Source organism: Antechinus flavipes, chromosome 2 (assembly GCF_016432865.1).
Source record: "Antechinus flavipes isolate AdamAnt ecotype Samford, QLD, Australia chromosome 2, AdamAnt_v2, whole genome shotgun sequence".
NCBI classification, from domain to species: Eukaryota; Metazoa; Chordata; class Mammalia; order Dasyuromorphia; family Dasyuridae; genus Antechinus; species Antechinus flavipes.
In genome coordinates this window covers 336,239,441-336,261,548 of record NC_067399.1, presented here as the reverse complement: position 1 = coordinate 336,261,548, position 22,108 = coordinate 336,239,441, and the positions used below count along the sequence as shown (strand labels likewise).

Genomic DNA, 22,108 nt, shown 5'->3' with positions numbered 1-22,108 from the left:
TTAATTTTTAAGGAAAAAATTAATCCAGCACACCACAGTGAGAGATCTTGGAACTTCCCATCACATACAACCATTATAATGATGTATTTGTAGCTGTGTCTTTGTATAAGATATAGCTATAAGCATTAGACATCTTGTTTTTCTGGGTTTGCTTGCTTCATTCTGACAGTGTATATAAATCTTCCCATGCTTCTATGAATTTTTCATATTTATTTCATATGCTAAATATAATTCTATCTTATTTATGTAATGTTGCATAATTTGTTTAGCTACTCCTGTTGTGCCACAGTTCTTTTATTGTCCTGACTCAGTTTTCTTAATTATCCTGACTCAGTCTCCCTAAATTGTTCTGCCTCAGTTCCTAATTATTCTGGTCAATCCTACAAAACCACCTCTCCCTCTTAATCATGATGACCCAGATAAGGAGAAGGATCTCCTATTTTAAGCATCATCAGAATATCCAGTGCCTCTCCCCATTCTGTAATCCCAATTCATCAGATGTCCCCTATACCTCCCCCCACTTTGTCAGAACCAGTTTGCTAGTCCCCGTTCCCACTCTCAGCGCTCTGATTCTGCCCCTGCCTCCGTCTACTCCCTGGTAGCTTTGGAGTCTTGTGCATATATATGTCATTGAGAACTCACATTGTTGCTGGATTCTTGGAGACGATAGTTTCATTCAGTCCTGGGACCAAATCATGGATCCATTGGATCCCAGCAAATCTCTCCCTTTCAAATAAATTATTAAAACTCTCTAATCTTTATCATGTCTCAGTTTCTCTGGCATTACATTCCCCAGTCAAAATATACCTATCTGGCTTCCAGCTCTTTGCTATCACAAATAATGCTACTTTTTTTCTGTCTTCTGTATTTTCTGCCTTTCCCTCCCTCCACTCTCCCCGGACACGTGTTGCCCTAGGCATTCTGGATGAAGGGTATAAATATTGTCACTTTTAAAAGGGTAATTCCAAATTGCTTTAGAAAAAATGGGCCAATTTATAACTGTGCCAATAACTTGTGCCTATCTATCTTTCTATAGCCCCTTCAATGCTATTCCTGACAGGAGGGACCCTGAAACTGTCCTGATAGTTCTGTTAAGTAACTACACCCTCTATTGAGCTGAAAATTAGTACAGGACAACTCCTACTTAGCTGGAACTTAAATGACCTGGGGCAGTGACAACATTGAAGAAATCTCATTCAATTGAAACTTCAGTCTCAGATTTCCTATTAAAGGGCAATTTGGGGCTCATTTCTTTGCAGAGGCCTAAAAGCAGGAATCATGCTATGCCAAGAGAACTCTCTTGGGCACAGCTGCCTACCAGGACCCCTGCCCATTGTGAAGACATTCTTTTCTCAGCGTTAACCCCTCTTAATCTTTCTGCCGGGATTTCTCTGTTAGGATCTTATCTCTGTCAGAATCTTGCCACTGAGGAAGTCAGTCTTCTAGCAAAAGCTGACATCTCAACCAACCAATAAACTTCCTTTTGCCAGTCTAATATTTCAGGTTTGTGAATTCTTTCACATTGTTCCTTCTCCAACAAAAGAGGGGTTCCCATGACTCGCTGTACTGCCATTAACCGCATCATTTGGTTCCCTAATCTCACCATTCCCACCTTTTTACTTTTTTTGCCCTTTTCCTCATTCCTATGATTTTTAACATCACATTCTTCTTACACTATACCACCAAGAGAACTATTTCTTTCTACCACACAATTTTCTGTTGTTTGTTTGTTTTTTTCATTTCCTTGGTGATTAATGAATAAATCCAAAATACAAATTACTTGGCCCCAAATGCAAACAAGTTTTAAAAGTTATAGAAAAGGCTAGAATAATCTCATATCTCAAGAGCCCAATAAATCCCCAACTCACCTGACATCCACCTCACCTCCAATATGCATGATGAAAGAACCATCAGGCTGCTTAAGGGAGTAGAGGTATTCTAGGAGTTTCTCTCTGAGTCACAAAAAAAGAAAGAAGAATTTAGTGGATGAGTATCTGCTATGAGTAGATGCAGATCTACTGTTTTGGGAATCTGAACCAGATTATACCTGTTGATGACATCAAAGGCCTCTTCAGTGCCAATGATACACAATGCATTGACCGCTGCATATGTGGGTGCAAGGTGTGGGTGCTGACCAGGTCCCCCTCCAAAGCCACCTGTTGGGCTTTGGCATCGCTCCAGAAACTGACACACACTATAAATGGCAAAAGAGAAAAGCAAAATCAGAATGTGCTACATTTACAAATCAAAGCAACAAACCCCAAAAAGCAGTTCTAGCCCTTTTACTTTTAAAAAGGAATAAATGAGTTGGTACTTCTCTCTCTCTTTTCTAGCCCATTGTAAGAATCTTTTAGGCAAGGCAAGTCTTACTATAAATAGATTTTGCCATTAAGAACATTCTAACAAATGAAAAACTGCTCTCCAAAAAGGAAGGAGTACAAAAGAGGGTCTCCACAGAGAATGAAGAATGTTTCCCTTAGAATCAGAGATTGCAAACATATTCAATGGTGCCAATTCTGTTCTTTTTAAATTTGCTAATCTAATCTTATTTCTTCACCTGAACCTACCTAGAAAAAGAACAAGACTAAATTGTTGAGTTTGAAGGAATTCCATGTTGTCTAACTATTGCCCAAAGTATGAATCTTAATGAGCACATCACTGACAAGGACTCATCTGGCTTCTACATGAATATGAAGGCCATTCTATTTCTGAACAATCAATCCTAACCTTAAAGACCTATATGATAAGTTCATATGATGGACTGAAACCTTTTCTTGTAATTTGTACCCTTTGGTCCTAAGTCAAACAGGGTTTTATTTCATATGACACTTTAAATATTTAAAGATACCTATCATGTATTCCCAAATTCGCTTTTCTCCAAGCTAAAACATGACCAGAATCTCAGGGATTTTAATGATCATCTATACACAATACTCAGGATGTGATTTAAGCAGGTCTATCAACTCCCTGAATTTTGAGTCTTAATATATGTTAAAATTATACTGGCTTTTCTGGACAACATATTACACTACTGACTCCTGCTATATGTGTGGCTCAATAAAACCCCAAGGCATTTTTTAAAAAACAATTTTATATTTATTTAAAATTCTGAATATCACTATTTTATTATGGAATCATTTAAAAAATTCCCCACCTCATCTTTCATCCCTATCTTATTAAAAACTGAGGGAAAGAATGAGGAAAAAAAAAGTCCTTGTAACATGAGCATAATCAGGTAGAACAAAACCAAGCAATGATCATATCCAAAAAAATGTTATATCTCTGTATTTTGTATTTATCAACACTCTTGTCAGGAGATGGGACACATGTTTCATCCTAGGTCCTATAAAGAGATGGTTGGTCACAGTATTGATCAGAGTTCTTTAGTTTTTCCAAATTATTTTTTTCTACAATGATGCTATCCTTGCATAAACTATTCTCATTCTGCTCACTTCATTCTGGATCCAGATTCTCTAGAACTACGATTCTCTTAAATCATCTTAAATCATTTCTCAGAGCACAATAATATTCCATCACATTCACACACCACAACTTGTTCAGCCAATTCCCTGTCTAAGACAATATAAGACATCCCCTTAGATTTCAGTTTTCTTTTTTTTCCCCTGACTTTTTACTAACTTCATCAAGATCAGGGCTGATTTTCACTGTTTACAGCTAATAACTTTCTGGTATTATCCTCCCAACTCTTCTCTACTTGTTTTGCTTTGGATTTGAATTATTTCCACACCAAATTGTGTGTGGGGTGTTTCTTTGTTTTGAACCCTCCTTTGCCCATTTCAGTTAAGAGTGAAAGAAAGTCCCCACTCTTTCTTTTAGATCTGTATAACTTTTCATATGATCCAATTATGAGAAACAGTAAGTTTTATTCCTTTTTCCTATATATAGCAATGTATTCTTCTTTTTATGCTCTCTTTCTCCTTTTTGAATGCACAGAACTAAGCCTTATTTTGGACCTATTTCTCTTACATAACTCTGAATGTCCTTTGAAAGTATTACGATTCTGAAAAAATTCTTACTCCTCTCCTCCCAAAAAGGGATGTTAGCACTATAAAATCATACCGCTCCCTCCAATTGCTCAAATTAATTTATCTTTGAGATTTTTCATGACCCTTGTTTTCACATTTCAAAATTCCTACTCAACTCTGGTTTTTGTATCAGAAAAGCTTCGAAGTCCTATATCCATGAAAGGATTTATATTCAGCTTTGCAGGACAGATTCTCTTTCATTGTAAGCCTCTCTCTTTTGCCTTCTTAAATATTATATTCCAAGATTATTTCCTTTATAGTAGAAGCTGCCAAGTCTTGTGTAATCTTGACTATGCATCCTTCATACCACAAGTGATTCTTTCTGGATATTTACTGTATGCTTTTTTTGATGTAGGGATTCTGAATTTTGTCTATGAGATTTCTGAGGACTTTTCCTTTGGGAATTTCTTTCGGAAAGGAGGTGACTGGTAGACTCTTATCTTTACTTTTCCCTCTGGTTCTAAAATATCTGGGCAATTTCAATTTATGAAATATAGTATCCAGATTTGGGGGGGATGGAGGGTAGGCCATGGTTTTTCAGACAGTTAAAAGATTCTTAAATGATCTCTCCTTACCCTATATTCCAGGTCAGTTGTTCTTATATTATATGTTATTATGTTTACTTCTATTTCTTTAATTCCTGCTGTCATTCTAATATCTCTTGCTCATAGAATCAGATTTCTGTTTGTTCTATTCTAGTTTTCAGGGAGTCTGTTACTTGGATAAGATTACTGTAAATTTCTCTTCTAAGCTATTTACTTTTTAAAAAATTCTTTCTCCAGAGTTTTAATTGCCTTTTTTTTTTTTTTTTTTTTTTTTTTAATTTCTTGCTTCATTTTTCCTAGGTATTCATGGAAAGCTCATTTTTTTCCTGTGATTCTCTACATGCAGTTGTAAACAACATATTCTTCTTCTCTGGGGAGGGAAGGAAACTTTAGATTTGAAATAAATTATTTTACTGCTTAATATTTTCTTTTACTTATTTATGGCTTCATTTTTAGGATATAGTTGTCAGTGTTATGAGTCAGAACTCTGACCTTGAAACAAAAGGATTCTTACAAGGTGCTAACCCTAAGCATAGTGCTTAACAGCTCTCTAGTTCCATACATGTACTTAGTACTTAATATAGTTCTACAAGATTCACACCTATGATAAAAGAGCATATAAGCTAGGAGTCTTAGCTAGGATTCATTCAGAGACATTCAGAGGGTAGAGAAGAAGGCAGGAGCTCAAGCTCTCAGAACCAAGGAGAGAGATAGGCCTCTAAGAAAGCTAACTGGGCCCCAGGAAATGAGACAAAAAAGGATTTGGACTTTAACACCTGGCTGTACTTGTAGTGATTAATCTGACTGAAAAGAAGGCTCCCAGAGACCTCCAGGAAACCTAAACAGAAAACATTACAGTCAGGAGCTTTGGTGCCCTGGATTCCGGATCAGTTCTTTAGATTATCCTGAATCTCTGTCAGAACATTGAATCTTTATTGATGTCTCCAGCATCTCAAGATGGGGAATCCAAATTTCCTGGGCCAAAGATATCCTGGTCCAAAGTGCTTCCGCATCACACTAACCACTAATCATTACCTGAATTTCAAAGGTTCTCACCCTAGAGCATTCTCAGGGAATATTCTATCCTTGATGCTTTCAGACACAGAGCTTTACAGATTACAAACAGTCTTGATTTATTGCTTTAGGAGACTACCTCTGTGCTCATTTTCCTAGTAGCCCGCCTTTCAATTGTGCTCAGGTTTCTAATTCACCTCTTGTGAAGTTTGGGAGTAGAAGACACCTAGTATAGTGTCTAATAGAAATTCTTGTTCATTCTTCAAAGTGATAAGATCCTCAGTTTTAATGTTGTAGTTATGTGGGAGATGGACAGTCTGTCTCCCACTCTTTAGCCCAGATTTATTTTTCCACATCACCTTCCATCCTTCCTCCATTCAGTAAATATACAGCTGACTTTTTAAAATTAAAGATTTTTTGTAAATCATATTTTTTATTTTTTAATAACTTTCTATGTTACCAAATACATACAAAGATAGTTTTCAACATGAGTCTTTGCAAAACCTTGTTTCAACTTTTTTTTTCCTCTCTCCCCTTATCCCTCCCACAGATGGCAAGCAATCCAATATAGGTTAAACATATGCAGTTCTTCTAAACATATTTCCACATTCATTATGCTGCACAAGAAAAATCAGATCAAGAGGTAAAAGAAAGGAAAAAAATCAGAAAAAAGCAAACAAATAATAACAACAAAATTGTGAAAATACTACGCTTTGTTCACACTCAGTCTCAGTTCTCTCAAAGAGTATGGCTTGATATCTACTCCTATTGTTTTTCATCTTATCTTCTCATATAGAAATAATGTAGAAATTTTAAAATGCTCCTCTGATAGCATAATGTTATGGTGGATTTTTGACTCTCAAAAGACTATTCCAATCCATTCTCTTCTTAATCTATTCTACTTTGTCAATGAACCATCTACTTTGTAATGCCCAAATTAGACACAAGACTTAACACTCTAGAAATCCTATTCTTTAAGTAAAAGATCTTTAGGTCCTAAAAATACCCTTTTAAATTCACATGTAAAAGTTCCAGAAGTGCCTTACTTATCAAGCTGTTGTTTTTTAATCCCATCCAATGTAAATTATATACAAGTTCAATTTGATAGCACTGTTCAATCATCCTTCCTGTTCAGAACAAACCTTAACAAGAATCAATTAGTGACCTGCTTCATACTGTGAACCATCTCTTCCTTCTCTGGGCAATAATCAGGAAATTTTTGTCTTTTTTAGTCTCAATTTTTTTTAAATGTTATTGATAAATTTTCTTTCAATACATATAAATCCCAGGCATAATTCTAAATGAATCCCTCACAATGTAAAATCCCAGAAAAATGGCTAACTAAACATAAATGATCTGATATAATTCACACAACTGTATATTAATGGTTTTATTTTAAAAGAAAACACAGCTATCTACTTTATAATTTATTATCAATATACTTGACCCATGTTTCTTTGTTGTTGGTTGTTTAGAATTGAAATGATATTTCTTAGGCATATTGTACTATGTACTAAAGGCAAGTATAAGAGGCCCACTGATTTCATGGAACTTAACACATGCACAAATACACATTTGTCCCCTTCTCTGCTCTTATATCTCTATCTTAGTACAATCACTTACCATTAAAAAAAAAATTTAATTCTGCACTAAAATTGAGTATTTTCATACATAAAGTATAACAGAAAAAGGATTGCATTAGAAACTGAAAACATGATAAATTCAATAGAAGATCTTATTCTGCACTGTTTCCTTCTCAACTCTTTTTTGTATTTTCTTTTAAATGTTTCAGTTTGCTTTCTTTTTGGTAACAATATTGTTACCTGTCCCTTCCCCCAGTTAAAAAAAGAAAAAACAAGGCTCTTGTATGAAAAGTATAACCAAGCAAAACAGATCTACACACTGGCCAAGTGCAGAAATTTTCATCTCATTCTGTACCCTGAGTCCAAAACCTCTCCATCAGAAATTGTTTTGTCATGAGTCCTCTTGGCTTACCATTAGTTACTGATCATTTTTTGATCATATTGATCATATTTCTTAAGTCTTTCAAAATCACTTTTTCTTCACAGTGCTATTTTTATTATATAAATTTTCTTGGTTCTGCTCACTTCACTCTGATTCTCCCAAACTCCTTTGAATTCTTAGTATTTGTCATTCCTCAATAATATCGTATTACATGTACATGTATGAATATTCATATGTTCATATTCCTCCATCATTCATCACACATAATACATTTTTCATGTATTTTGCTGCTATAAACCTTTTCATGCAAATAGGGCTTTGCTTACTGTCAATAATCTCTTTGAAATATAAACTGGAAATGTTATCAAGTATGACAAATTTGTAACTTTCCTTACAAAATTCCAACTTATCTTCTAGAATAACTTAACAAATTCAGTGTTCTACCAACAATGAATTATCTGGCTTGTTTTCCTGCATCCTTTCCAACAGTGAAATTTTCTTTTAGCTTTTTTGGGGGGGCCCAATGTAGGGATGAGAATGGTGTGAGATGACACTTCAGAATTATTTTCATAGTCATTACTCTTATTTTTGGCAATTTTGAGCACTTTTTGCTCTGACAGTTTGTATTAATGATAGGGATTTCTTCCTGTAAGAAATGTTTGTTTGGAGAGGCTACATGGCATTGTGATAAAGAGCTTACCTTCAAGTCAGGAACACTTGGATTTAAGTACTGTTTATGCCACATACTCACTGGCTGTGTGAGCCTGGACAATTGCAGTGAAGGGGCTGGTTTATATTAGTAGAGGGAGTTTCCTTACTAGGAGTTTCTATTATCAATGAAATCATAATTTCAATTTAAAAAAAAAAACAAAACTGTGTCCAATATCTCTTAACAACTTACATATTTGTGATGACCGTGTATTTAAAATCAGCCGTAGTCAGGAATTCAGGTTAAGAGAAAAATCTTCAATCTTTATTGAAGTGAAGAGGTGAAAAAGGATTGCGATAGCAATATGGGCAGCTGCAACAGGAAGCCAGCTAGCAGAGGGAGATCTGACTTGAAGAGCCATCGCAATAGCAATGCAAGCAGCTGTGTCAAGACACCAGCCAGCAGTCTCTCCTTCTGCTTCCCTTTCCCACTCCCTTGCCTCCACTCACCAAAAACGTCATTTCCTATACAACACATCAGGACTTGCACAAAGAGTGGGTGGGGGCCATTCTTTCTCCAAGCATATATATTAATAGAGTATGGTCCAATTACTATTTAGCCTCACGTTCTTGGGACCTCAGTCCATCAACTCAAGCCTCAGCCCATTACACATATTGGTGGTCTTAATTCTACAGATTTAAATCAATTCATAAAAACTTCTATATATCAGACTTTTATTAGTAATGCTCTGTGCAAAAAAATTTTTCTGACCTCTCATCATATTCTAATAGCATTTAAAAAGCATATTTTTTTTCTTTTTACATGACCAAAGTTTTCTTTTATAATAATTTCTATGGCATGGCTAAATACAAACTTCTCCCCTATCCATAGCTGAGATATGTTATCTTCTGTTTTCCTCTGAATTATATATAAATTTATACACATATATTTATCTTATTTATCCATGTGGAATCCATATAAGGTAAGATGCAAAGACAATTGTATGGCTAACAGATTTTCCTTAATTCTTAGTATATTACGCTCCAGACTTTTAACAATCTTTTTCCTCTCTGAGTAGCTTTATACAATTCAGACTAGTTTTTGAATGTAAATTGCTTTCCCTAAAACTTGACTGTTCATGGAAACATCCCTTTATAGAGTCAAGACCTATTCGACTCGGTTCTGATTCTTTAAACTCACCAGTCTTCTCATCTGATTTTGATCTTTTTGGTGGAATGTCCTATGGCAAATAATTCTAACCAATTCTTACACTATATTACATATACACACACATATCTACACATTATGTGTGTGTATGTATATGTCCTATGATAAATTTAGAAATATCTTTTGAACTTGATTAATATGAATACAGTTCTCAGAGCTTGACCTTCCAAAGTGAACTGATAAAATCAAGTTTCAGAATCTGTAAAAGTGAAGACCAGATTGAAGTAATTTCATAAAAGTAAAATTCACTCCCCTCTACTAAACTCAGGCTGAAATTGGCTGTTAATGACTACCAATGATACTCTCTTTACTTACTGAATCCAATGAGATTTCTAACTCAGTATCAGTTTCTGGATTTTTAGTTTCTGATTCTGTGCACTATAATACAGTAGCCTGAAATTAGTGCCAGCATAAAACATATAAATAACTTCCAATATATTCATGTTAACTAGGATTTGTGATCTCATTGGAGCGAATTTTACTTTTATGAAGTTACCATGGGCAATTCACTAAGCTGTTGTCTTCCTCAGTTTTCTCATCTGTAAAATGAAATAATAATATCAACTATCTTCCAGAATTATTAAGAGGATAAAATGAGATTGTATTTGCAAAGTATTATGCAAAACTTTAAAAAGCACTATATAAATGTTAGCTGTTATTCTTATTTTTATATTTGTTATGTGACAATTAGGATTCCATTTGGAGCACTGCTAAATGCTTTGATATTTGTTGATTTGAATGAGCATATAAACAGAATCTCAAAATTTCTACTTCTTTTGAAGAACATTTACACATTTAAAATTCTCAAGTTCTGTGTTTTTAATTAAACCTCAGTACTTCAAGAGTCTATATTCTTGTTAGTGAGAATTCTCCTTCCACAAACACATATTACAATCCCTCTTGAAATGAGTTGTCTCCAAGAGATGCTGTAACCAATTTTCATCAACAAGTATGCAAACTGGCAACGAACTCTTCAACTTAACTTTTTTCCAAATATTTCAAACATATTAGAATTGCACAGGTTTAAATTAAATCGGATTGTATCATATTATTTTGCTATTTCAGGATCTTTATGCAATTCCTCATCTAGACTAGTGCAATAACCTAGTTCATCTCCTAGCTGATCTTTGTAAAGCACAAGCATGTCCTTAGTATACAACCCTGCCCTTTGCCCAGTAGCTTCCTATTATTTCCAGGATCAAATATAAAATTCAACATGACTTGCCGCTTCCTACTTTTATATTCTTCCTACACCTTATTTTCTTCAATTAAATAACAATGGCCCCCTTGCTGTTACTTGCATGAAATAGCTCCCCACTCTGAGATTTTTCAATGACTGTACCCCATGCCCACAATGCTTTCCTTCCTTACTCACACCTCTTGGCTTTCTTGAACTCCTGCTCAGTCTCAGCTGAATCCCCACTTTCTATAAGAAGTTCTTCCAAGTCCTCCTTCATATTAGTACCTTTCCTCTGAGATGTCACTCAGATTCATCATATACATATACATATCTTCGTCCACAATTATTTGCATATGTTCTCTCCCAAAACACACACACACACACACACACACACACGCACAGAATCTAGACTACAAGCTCCTTAAGAGCAGGAACTGTCTTGCCTTTTTTCTATCCCCAATAATTAGCACACTGCTGGGTACACAGTAGTTACTTATAAATGCTTATGATGACTAGATTTCAGCCAATGGTTCTTTAAATTGAAACTATCTCAACACAGTGACACTATTACACAATTGGTCACATTAGTCCAGTGTCAGAAAAGTGACAGAGAATAATTAAGAAAATCAAATGTGAATAATTTTGTACTATACATATGAAAGGGGCAGCTAGGTTGCAGAACAGATAAGAGTGCCAGGCCTAGAGTCAGGAAGACCTTCGTTCAAATCAGTCTCTGATACAGTTTCCTCATCTATAAAATGATCTGGAGAAAGAAATGGCAAACCATTCCAAGTATCTCTGCCAAGAAAACCCCAAATGGGGTCAAAAAGAGTTAGGCATGACCTGAAACAACTAAAGGACAATACATATTAAAACATTATGACTTGATCATATTCCCCTTGAAATGTAGGACAGATGTTCTGATCTATTAGTAAGTCTTATTATTTTTGTTCCCCAGACATAGGACTTGGCAAGAACAGTGCTGACCACCAGAGGGAACCCAAGTTGTTCATAAAACTAACAGAAGCTTAACAGTGAATGAAATATAAAATTAAGAGGAAAAATATTATTTCTGGCAGGAACAGAATCCCACAAATAAAAGGCATTCTCCAAAAGCTAACATCTCAGCCCAGTTCCAATACTATTCACCTGAAATTAAAAGTTAAGAATTCATTTGCTATACATTTTTCTCATACACAAAATTTAAAAGGATAATCTGAAAATTTCCTGTTCTTTAATTAAATAAAAATGTTATAAAGAGAGAAAAACTTTTACACACACATACACACACACACACACAGAGAAATATCTAGCTCACTAGCTGGAATTAAACACTATATAACTCCCTTCTAGGCTCAAAACTAAAGGCATTATCGGAAAATGAAATGTTCTATGTAATTTTCATTCTGAAGAACCATATTCAAAGTTAGTGAAGATGATGTGGAATAGCTATTCCCAAAAACCAAATATAAAAAATGGCTTGGATTTTTGATTTTCTTCCCAAGTTATTTTTACCTTCTGAATCCAATTCTCCCTGTGCAACAGGAGAACTGTTTGGTTCTGCAAATATGCATTATATCTAGGATATACTGCAACATATTTAACATATATAGGACTGCTTGCCATCTTGGGGGGGTGGGGTGGAGGGAGGGAGGGGGAAAAACGAAACATAAGCGAGTGCAAGGGATAATGTTGTAAAAAATTACCCTGGCATGGATTCTGTCAATACAAAGTTATTATTAAATAAAATAAAATTTTAAAAAAAATGGCTTGGAATTCAACTAAGTGGCTAATGTTACTATCCCTGTAGTTGGGACTGGCCACAGAAGCAACACAATGGAAGACTTCTATTACTGCTTTTCCTTGGAGAAGTCAAGTAAGTCGAGTGCTTTGTACAGTTATAGAACAATAAGTATGCTATCTAGGAAAAAAAAAAGTTCAAATTAATTTATACCTGTTCTTTTCTATTCAGTTTCACTTACTCTTTTATCTTGTTATCTACAGCCAGATGCTACTCAAGCCTGACCCCCTCCATTTGAAATCACACAAAAATCTGACAGTTGCATTAAAAAAAAATTAATATATAGATTAGCATGCTCCCCTATACTGCTTCATTGCCATTTGGGGGGAAAAATGTCATTCACACACCCCAACTGGCATTTTAAAAGCACATGGGCATTTATTTTGACAAATAAATCCTTGTTATTTCAGAAGTTCTGCCAACTCCACTTCCACTGTTAAAAGAAATTTGGCCCATAGTATCCTCATGATGATGGAGACAATGTAGATTGTTTTACTCCCCCTCAGAAGGGATTTGTTCAAAGTGCAATTCCTTACTATCCCCACCATCCGCATTCATCACAAGACACCCTACACCCAGGAAAGCAAGAATGGGAGGTTATTGTTGAGAAAGAATGAATGAGACAATGTGCAGTTCTGTTCTTATGGCATGACAATGTGACCTAGGCCAGGGCACCGGCTGGGCTCCATGTATCCTGGCACAGCTGCCTCCACTTGATGCATAAAAAATGAACCTGGCTGGAAAGCCTTTCCATTCCTGAGTCTCAGGACTCTGAGTCGAGTCTCAGAAAGTGCATGTTAGATTAGATGATATCAAAGGTCCTTTCCCAGTCTATAAAATTACAACTAGCTTTCCTCAAAGGAAAGTGTGATTTTTCTCTGATCAATAGACCAAATATAATTCCTAACTTGTCTTTGTATTAGGAATAAAAAAATAAACCTCCGAAAACTGCAGAACTCATTTTTTCTTCTCCAAAACACAGAGGGAATATTTTAATAAAAAGCATCAAACACAGAATACCATCTGCACAAAACACTAAGGAAAATTCACAATTTCTTAAGTCTCCAATTATGCATCAGAATATTCAAGAACATCATGAGTAAAAAGTCTGTCGAGAGAGTTTTGATCACCAGTGCACTATTAAATACAATTACCAGAAAGGTTATTACCACTCTCCTAAAGTAAGAGGTATTATAGAGATAGACTACGCTTATGGAAGAAGAATAATCTGTTCAATGGGAACTGGTAGAGCTTCTCCAAAGAAGTTAAGCTTTGATGCAAATCCTAGAATAAGAGAATCTTCTTTCATATAGTAAATCTTCATTATAATATCCCTTACAGAAACGATTCTATCCTAAGAGCTCCTACTTGACTATGACTAAAAAACTCATTACCTATTTTCTATCAAGATCATTTTTTTTTTTTTACTAAAATAATCAGAGCTGATGACAAATTCACTTTTCAAAGACTATGAACTGGTCATGAGATTAGGCTAAAGAATAAGCCAAAAACCCTTCTGTTGGATTCTTAAACTTTGGTTTACCTAAAAGTTCACATTTGAGCCTTTAAAAAGGAAGAAAATTTTAGAAAGTTTCTAAATGTCAAGAAGAAGGCAAAATTTTCTTCTGTAATGTCCTGACTCTTCACATTAAAAGAGAGAGAGAGAGAGAGAGAGAGAGAGAGAGAGAGAGAGAGAGCGCGTGTGTGCGAGCGCTCAAAAGCTAAATTTAATGATTCTAAAGCCAAACTCACTCTGAAGCCACCGACTCAGGAATGGGTTCATCAAGCAGTTCCAAGCTGTGCAGGATCCAATAGCAGAGCCAGGGGCGGCTAGCATCCAGACACTGTAAGATGAACAGGGAAAAAAACACATTTCCTATTCACACTACTCCAAGACACTGGTGACATGATTGCCATCTGTCTTACTCCAAGTAGCCTGGTAAGAGATGTTAGGACATCCTATTGATGAGAATCAATAAATGAAGGAAAATGGCTTAGGAAGCTATGGCCTTGGCCAGGAACTGATATAACTAACAAAGAAATGATATACCAATGGATCTTAGGTAAGTGAATACTTAGGCTAAGGGAAAACAAAAGTTTATTGGCATTCTTGCTGGGGTTTTGGGAGGCAGAAGAAAGGAAAAGGGCTTTTTGTATTTAATGAAACCTACTATTAAATATCATCGAACAGACCCAACAGGGAAGATAAACTCAGAGAGGTATTTGAAATATTTAATAGGATGAAGCAAAAAAAAAATATTATCTCAAAGAAAAGGACAACAGAGGAAGGATGCCCAAAAGTCCATGATATTATAAAATTTAGTTGGACACCAAAAAGGCTCCTAGGAAACCAGGATACCTGAGCAGATGGAATACCAGCCCCAGATATTTTTCTGAAGCTATGTGAGGAAATGAAGGAGATCAAAAACCTGGCTTATTCCCATTAAGGGGTAGAAATACTGCCACCATAATGACAGTCCTACAATGAGAATGGTATAGTACACTGGATTATTTTGAGAAAGACAATTTCAGGAAATTTTAAGCAGGTAAAAAGAGGGTAGAAAGGCTTATGTAATTATTGGCCTGATCAGTGGGAAAAATATGAAATTCGGTGATCCTGAGTTGATATATTTACCTCATAAGCATCTGTCAACTGTCGAAGGCCTCTTTTCAGGTAATGGAAGTGCTTCTCTCGATGCAGAATAAGTCTGAAAAGACAAAGACCTTATTATATATAAATAAACCTTTTATGAAAACTTAACATGAATAGTGCCCTTCCCCCAACACTTAAACATAGACAAATTCTCTTCCCCTCAACATGGTGATAAAATAAATATCCTGTTTTGTTTTGTAGCCCTAAAAGGTGTCTAAACATTTTATGGAAGCAAAGAAAATAAACAGAGTGCCCATCAATTGGAGAATGGCTGAATAAACTGTAGCATATGAATGTAATGGAATATTATTGTGGCCTATGAAATGACAAATATGATAAAGCCAGAGAAATAATTATATGAATTGATGCAGAGTAAGGAAAGAAAAATCAGAATGATTATACAATGATTACAATAATATAAACAAGAACAACAAAAAAAGGCAAAAAAATTCTGACAAAATTGTGATTCAGGAGAAGAGGTGAAGCAGGTTGTATGCACTATTGGATGAGGTAGTTTTGCTTCTTTGCTTAACTATGTTACTTTGTTAGAAAAGAGAATTCAAGAAGGAGAGAGGGAAAAAAGCATGTATCAGGAAATGACAATACTCTAAAAAACAAAAGGAGTCAATAAAACTTTTTACAAGATAAAATAGAACATTAAGTGTCTCCATTGTCTTATAGCTGGCAAGCACTTTTCCCCAATTAGAATCCTTATAATTCAGAGATGAGACCTGACTAGTAGCTGGAAGATTTCTCCTGATACTATTCCTTGCTCCCTCAGTCCTACATGCGCTATGTCTCCATATCATTCTCCCCTCTCTTTCCAATGTTTTCTAGAGAAACCTCATTCTACAGTTGACAAGCTGTTCTTCATATTAGGCCTCTTCTCTTCACAGATCTTATATCTTTTTGCAATCATAGAAGTTTGACTCCTTTAAGAAAACACTGCATACCTGGCTACCCTCTCCAGTATTAAAAATACTCATACTCCCAATACACTGTCCCAGAGAAGGAATAAGCATGGGTGGAATAGTGTTCCTGAGTGCTACCTCCAGATCTTCTCCCTAGCTTCCATTATTTAGTAATTTCCCCTCCTTTGCAATCCATTCCATCTGACTTTATCTAGATTCTAATTCCAGTTCAGTGCTGAGCTCATAGTTTTCTTCCTCACTCCAACTCCCATTCATATATATCAAATTACATATTGATATATGGCTGCTAGTTTATCAACATCCTTGATTCTCACTATAGCCATACTCTTGACTTCATCATCAAAATAATTCTTAAATTTCTCTTTCTTGACCATACCCTCCCCCCATTCCTTGTCTCTCTCTCTCTCTCTGTAATTCATCCCTCCTGAAATTAATTTCTAATTCTTCTCACATCTCCAGTCATGCCTCCTACTCCTTGTTTTCCCAGACCATCAGCTCTGCTCAAGCCTCTTTTTATTCCTCCATTTTAAAATCTTTTTTTTTCTTTTTAAAATTTCTTAAACTAAATTTTATTTCATTTTCAATTTCAGATTTTTTTCCTCCCTTCCTCTTTCCCCATCTCATTCTGAGAAGGAAAGAAATACAAAACCCATGACAAATATAAAATCATACAAAATAACTTATAAATCTTGACGCTAGCAATTTTCACTGTCCTTTATCTATCAATCCCTTGCTTCCTTTGTTATGCCACAGTTCTCTTTTATTGTTCTGTCTCAGTGTCTCTAATTATCCTGACCCAGTCCTGACTCAGTTTCTCTAAGTGTTCTGCCTCAGTTTATAATTGTCCTGAAAAATCTCCCTTCCCTCTTTTATCAGAATATTTGATAAGGATAAAAAATCTTATGTTTTAGAATACCAGAATGCCTCTCCCCATCCCAAGCTATCAGAGTATCAGATACTGTCTTATGAAGATGCCTCTCCCCATGTCCGGGGTGCCTCCTCCTATTATGTCATCCCCCTCCCCAGAGGCTCACTCCACCCTGTCAGAGTCCCATTCCTCTCAGCACCCTGACTCCACCCTTGCTTCAGTCTACCCCCTAAGTCTGAGCCATGTGTATATAGGTCATCCTGGGACCAAACCATGGATCCATTTGGTCCCAATAAATCTCTCCCTTTTAAATAAATTATTAAATACTCTCTAATCTCTATCATGCCTCAGTTTCTCTGGCACTACACCTTGTCTCCAATAATATCCTTTTCCAAATCCTAAGTTGACATTATTCTTACCATTCTCCTCAGCACTCCCCAGTGCTGAATTTCACTCAAGGAATTCACATTTTTTATTCTAAGTCTCTCCTCAAATCACTTTTACCACCTCCCTTCCTTTTCCCCTCAGCAACAGATTGTGCTTCATATTTTACTGGAAAACAAAACAAAACAAAACAAAAACAAACCTGAGACAACAGTTTCATTCTTGTCCTCCATTTCTATACCTGAAATCCCCTCAACACCATTTCTTTTCCTTTTCTCTCATGTCAAAAGATATGACAAGCTTTTTTTTTTTTTTTTTTTTTTTTTGCATAGGCCCTTGATCCTGTGTCATCCAGCAGATAACCCCTTTGACCATCTCCCTTTTCTCCCTAATTTTCAATCATCTCTCTTTACCAACTAGCTCCCTCCTTGGGGCCTAAAAATATAGCTAGAGATCCTCCATCTGGATCTTTTAAAAAATTTCACTTGACCATAGCACCTTATCAGTGAATTGCCTTGTTCTCTCCTCCCTTTCACAGCCACACTTCTAGATAACAAAGAAAGTTGCCTGTACTCTTTATCCCTGGATTCTCACTTTCCATTTATTTTTCAACTCATGGGATTTCAGACTCCATCACCTGACTGAAAACCACTCCTTCCAAAGTCACCAATAATCACTTTGTTGCTAAATACAGTAATCTTTCTTTAGTCTTTATTATTCTGAACATTTCTGCAGCATTTGTCATTGTTGAATACCTTGATTCTCGTGGATATTTTCTCCTTTCTGAGTTTCAATAACTTTGTTGATTTCTTATTCTCCTAGCAGACCAACATCATCCATTTCCTCTATTGGTGAACCATCTGTTTTCCACCCTTGTGAATGGCTATACCCTAGAACTCTATCCTAGCTTCCAACTCCGCTTTCTGCATAACTTTCTTAGTAATTTAGTTGACTCTAATGGATTGAACTACTATCTTTTTGCAAAAGACTTCCAAATTTAAATTTCTGGTCCCCAGCTCTCTCTAAATCTCTCTCTAGTCTTCCATTTCCTACTGACATCTCCATCCTCAAGCAGATTCTTAAGCAACACATCAAAAACAAGTTTTATGATAATACCCACCAAATTCACCCTCTCCCAATTTCCCCATTTCTGATATGGGAAATGCTATTCTTCCAATGACACAGGTTCAGGAGCTAAGAATCATCCTTAACTCTTCATTCTTACTCACACCCCACCTAATTAGTTGTCATCCTGCTGATTCTACTACTACAGTGTCTCTCAACTCTGTCCCCTTTTTCTTTACATACATCACAATCACATTATTACTTCCAGTTTGAACCATTCCAATTATTTCCTAATAAACATTCAACCCTTTCCAATTCCAATTTTTACACAACTGCCAAAAAAAAAAATTCCCTGTTCCTTGCAACTCTGTATACACAACATAATTATCTCCTATGCCTATCTCCCTTCCATCTCTTGGAAACTATTACTCCTTTCAAGGTTCAGTTCAAGTGGTACTTCTAGTGCACAAGACCTTTCCAAACTCCCCCAGTTGTTAGTACTCTCCACACATCACTTCTATGCCCCTCCCCCAAATTACTATGTATTTACTTTATCCACAGTTTGTATTTACTTACCTGTGTACATGTTGTTTCCCCCTAGTAGAAATGTAAGCTCCTTGAGGGCAGGGACTGTTCATTTTTGCCTTTGTATCCCCAGCATCCAGCACAAAGCCTGGCACAAAGTAGGTGCTTAACAAATGCTAGTTGACAAACTTGGGCCTGGAGAAGAGTTAAAAAAATTCACCTCCCTGCCTTCTTTGCAGAGATGGGGGATTATTGCACATACTGTTAGACTTGGTTGGTATGATGGTTAACTTTGCTGAATTGTTTTTTTCCCTCTTTGTAAATATTTGTTACAAGGGATAGATTTGAGAGGATGGCATGGGGAGGGATACATTAAGAAATGAAGGTGATATAAAAATAAAAGATGAATAAAAATATGACAAAATAAATGCTTGTTGAACTGAATAAAAGCACCTAGAGATCATGTTGGAGAATATATATGGATGTTATAGTCAACAACATCCTCTCTGCAGAGACTTTATTCTATTGCAGAAATTACATTTGTAACCAGCTAGAGATATCACTGACAGGATTTCTGGCTCTGTAGCTCAAGTTCCCTTTCTCATTCCAAAGATAGAGCCATTAATGACTTTCTATGTCTTCTCTTTTTTCTGCATTTTAAAGATATTTCTTCATAGAAGTGAAGAATATTTCCTTGAGTTTAGTTTTCACTATGACTACCCTTAAGTAATCCATCTATCATAACTTCATTGATATCTCCTTTAACTACTAATCTAAAGTCAGATAGCATTGTTTTTTTGTTTTAGCAGTAGTTTTCATTTGTACCTTATCAGTATCAGCATATTGGCCAGAAACCTGATATAATGTGCCACATCCAGTCTTATTCATGAATGGAATAAGTAGTACTCCATTCTCAGAATTTATGGAAAAGAAAAATCACCATTACAGAAGAATTCAAGATGCTGAGTCAAGACTCCTAATATGTAAATTTTAGTTCAATAATGAAATGATCTAAAGTTTTTGCAAAGCAGTACTTCTATGTCTGCAAAAGAAATCATCAAAAGAATTAGCATTACATACTATTAGATTTTAAGACTACAGGAAAGAGAAATTATGCCTAATAATATCCAATAGTATTATATAACTCACCTACAAAATAATGATCTCAAAAGATCTCATCATGCTTTCAGGTCCCATGAATCTAATTATAGCTAGAGAGGGTGAGGGAAATGATAAAGAAAGGATAAGGAATATAGTTCAATATTTATCTCAATCAAATATTAAGTCCATCAGAATATAGTGTTCCTCTACATCTGCTTCCAATTAGAGAATATCTAATTAAGAAATAAAAACAACAACAAAAAAGGAGAGGAAAGGAGACAAAGGAAGAAGAGGGGAAAGGAGGAGAAGAAAAGAAAAAGATGAGGAGGGAAAGGGAGAGGAGATAACTAACTCAGCCAGAAAATGAAAGGAGAGGGAGTATATTTACTGAAGTTGTGTCTAGGAAGTTTTCCAAGTTTAATTCTCAAAGACACATTTTATTAGCATTTCTAATGCAAATAAACGACACTTCAGGAGAACTATTTGTCTGTTCTTCTATTTCTGATTATCTACTGAGGGATAAACTAATCAGAAGCCTAAGTAAAGTTCTACCCAGACTTGGCCTTACTTGTGTGAGTATACACAATTTGCTTTAGGATTCTGTAACTAAAAAATGTTTGAGTTCTTAAAATTCCACAACTGTCACCTTTACACAATCTAATCTTGTTAAATCATTTTCAATTTCATACCTTTCCACAATTCCTTCAGTTCCTGGATTGTTCCTACACAAAATTTTATAGAATGAAAAAAGATGTCCTCAATCTTCCCACAAAACTGGCTTTACCCTGATAAGTCTTACCAATCCCCAACAAAAAAAATTCCAAGCAAACATTATGCTGGGAGGTCTGGACAGAGCCTGAGCAAGCCAGAGAAAACCTGCTGAGGATGTGGAAAATGCCTGGGAGACATACCGATAAAGAGTTTACTAAAATAATTCCTTAGCAGATTTCAACACTAGTAAAATTTTCATCAATGACTGTGGGCTAAAGGAAGAATTACCACTACCCACTTTATTTTTACATTTGAAAAACTTACATTCTTATAAAAATAATAATTTGTATATTATTCTATTAAAACTTTGTTTTTTAAAATAATCCCTTATAGAAAAGTGCTTATCTAAAACATACAGATCAAAAAAGAGAGCTACCATTGTTTCGGTGCTGCTCTTTATTATTCATATTATCAATATTTTCAGAATCTGTTCTTGTTTTTTTTTAATGGCTTGGGAAGAGTAAAGCAGGGGATTCCCAGATGAGGGAGTGCTTATTACTAAATCTAAATCTATTGTAGCACCTCAAAACAATGACAATGCAATAAATAAACAACAAAAAGTAGTTGAAAGAAACTGTTACAGAATGTAATTTAAGAAAACATTATCAGGAAGGCCAAAAAAAAAAAAAAAAAAAAAGAGTAAACAAAAAAGATATCTAATGCAATAAGTGGAGAAAAAAACAAGTTAGAAATCTCCAGAAGGAAAAAAAAAATTGCCTCTGTGGAAAAAAGTTTGGACATATCAATAGCCATAAAAGTACTTTAGAATTATAATAAGAACTGTAAAGAAAGATCTCATAGCTAAAAGACTAAAAATAGGATTAATGAAGGAATTCAAAAAAACAAGCATAAGAACTGACAAGTAAAAAACACTATGGGAAATCTAATCCCCTTTATTGAAGATAGATACTTCAATATACTCATTGATATCCCCTGGACTCACAGTAAAGTTTCTTATGCAAGTAAGAAACTTCAATATACATACTGATATTCAATCAAATACCAAGCTTTCTCCTTCTTCAAGACCCATATCTTTGCTCCACCTCAGTTTCTGATATTTCCTTCAAATCCAATTTCTGATATTCTTCTTTCTATATTTCCTTCTTACCATGACATCTTCTTCCATCCCAAAACTCTTCTCAAACATGCCATCTTTTAATCCATAATTCCTGCTCTGAAACCATTATCCTCCATTCTACAATCTTGCCTCTAAGATTGATCTGTTCAATTATCCAGTATATTCTGTTTCTGAATCCCTTTTTTCTTTGGCACTCATGCTTTGTTACTCTGGTTCTAGACTACCTTACTTCTCTGTTCCTAATTCAAGTGTAGCTCAAAGGAGCTAAGGCCACTAACAATCTAAATGCACTATTTAATGTCTT

At 35.3% G+C, this 22,108-nt stretch overlaps 1 protein-coding gene across 2 annotated transcripts in view; it reads right to left on the bottom strand.

Annotated features, from left to right (window-relative positions):
• The window catches only part of FNTB (farnesyltransferase, CAAX box, beta), a 76,106-nt gene that overhangs the window by 26,628 nt on the left and 27,370 nt on the right, over positions 1-22,108 (bottom strand). Inside the window, exons 1-5 of one of the 2 annotated variants that reach the window (XM_051977825.1) lie at positions 18,906-19,876; positions 15,063-15,135; positions 14,180-14,271; positions 2,048-2,194; positions 1,869-1,952 (exon numbers count right to left, since the gene is read on the bottom strand). In XM_051977825.1, coding sequence (XP_051833785.1) covers positions 1,869-1,952; positions 2,048-2,194; positions 14,180-14,271; positions 15,063-15,135; positions 18,906-18,967 — 458 coding nt within the window. In that variant the 5' untranslated portion in view covers positions 18,968-19,876. Of the gene's footprint in view, positions 1-1,868; positions 1,953-2,047; positions 2,195-14,179; positions 14,272-15,062; positions 15,136-18,905; positions 19,877-22,108 lie in introns of those variants that run through there. The other variant, XM_051977824.1, reaches the window with a different exon arrangement.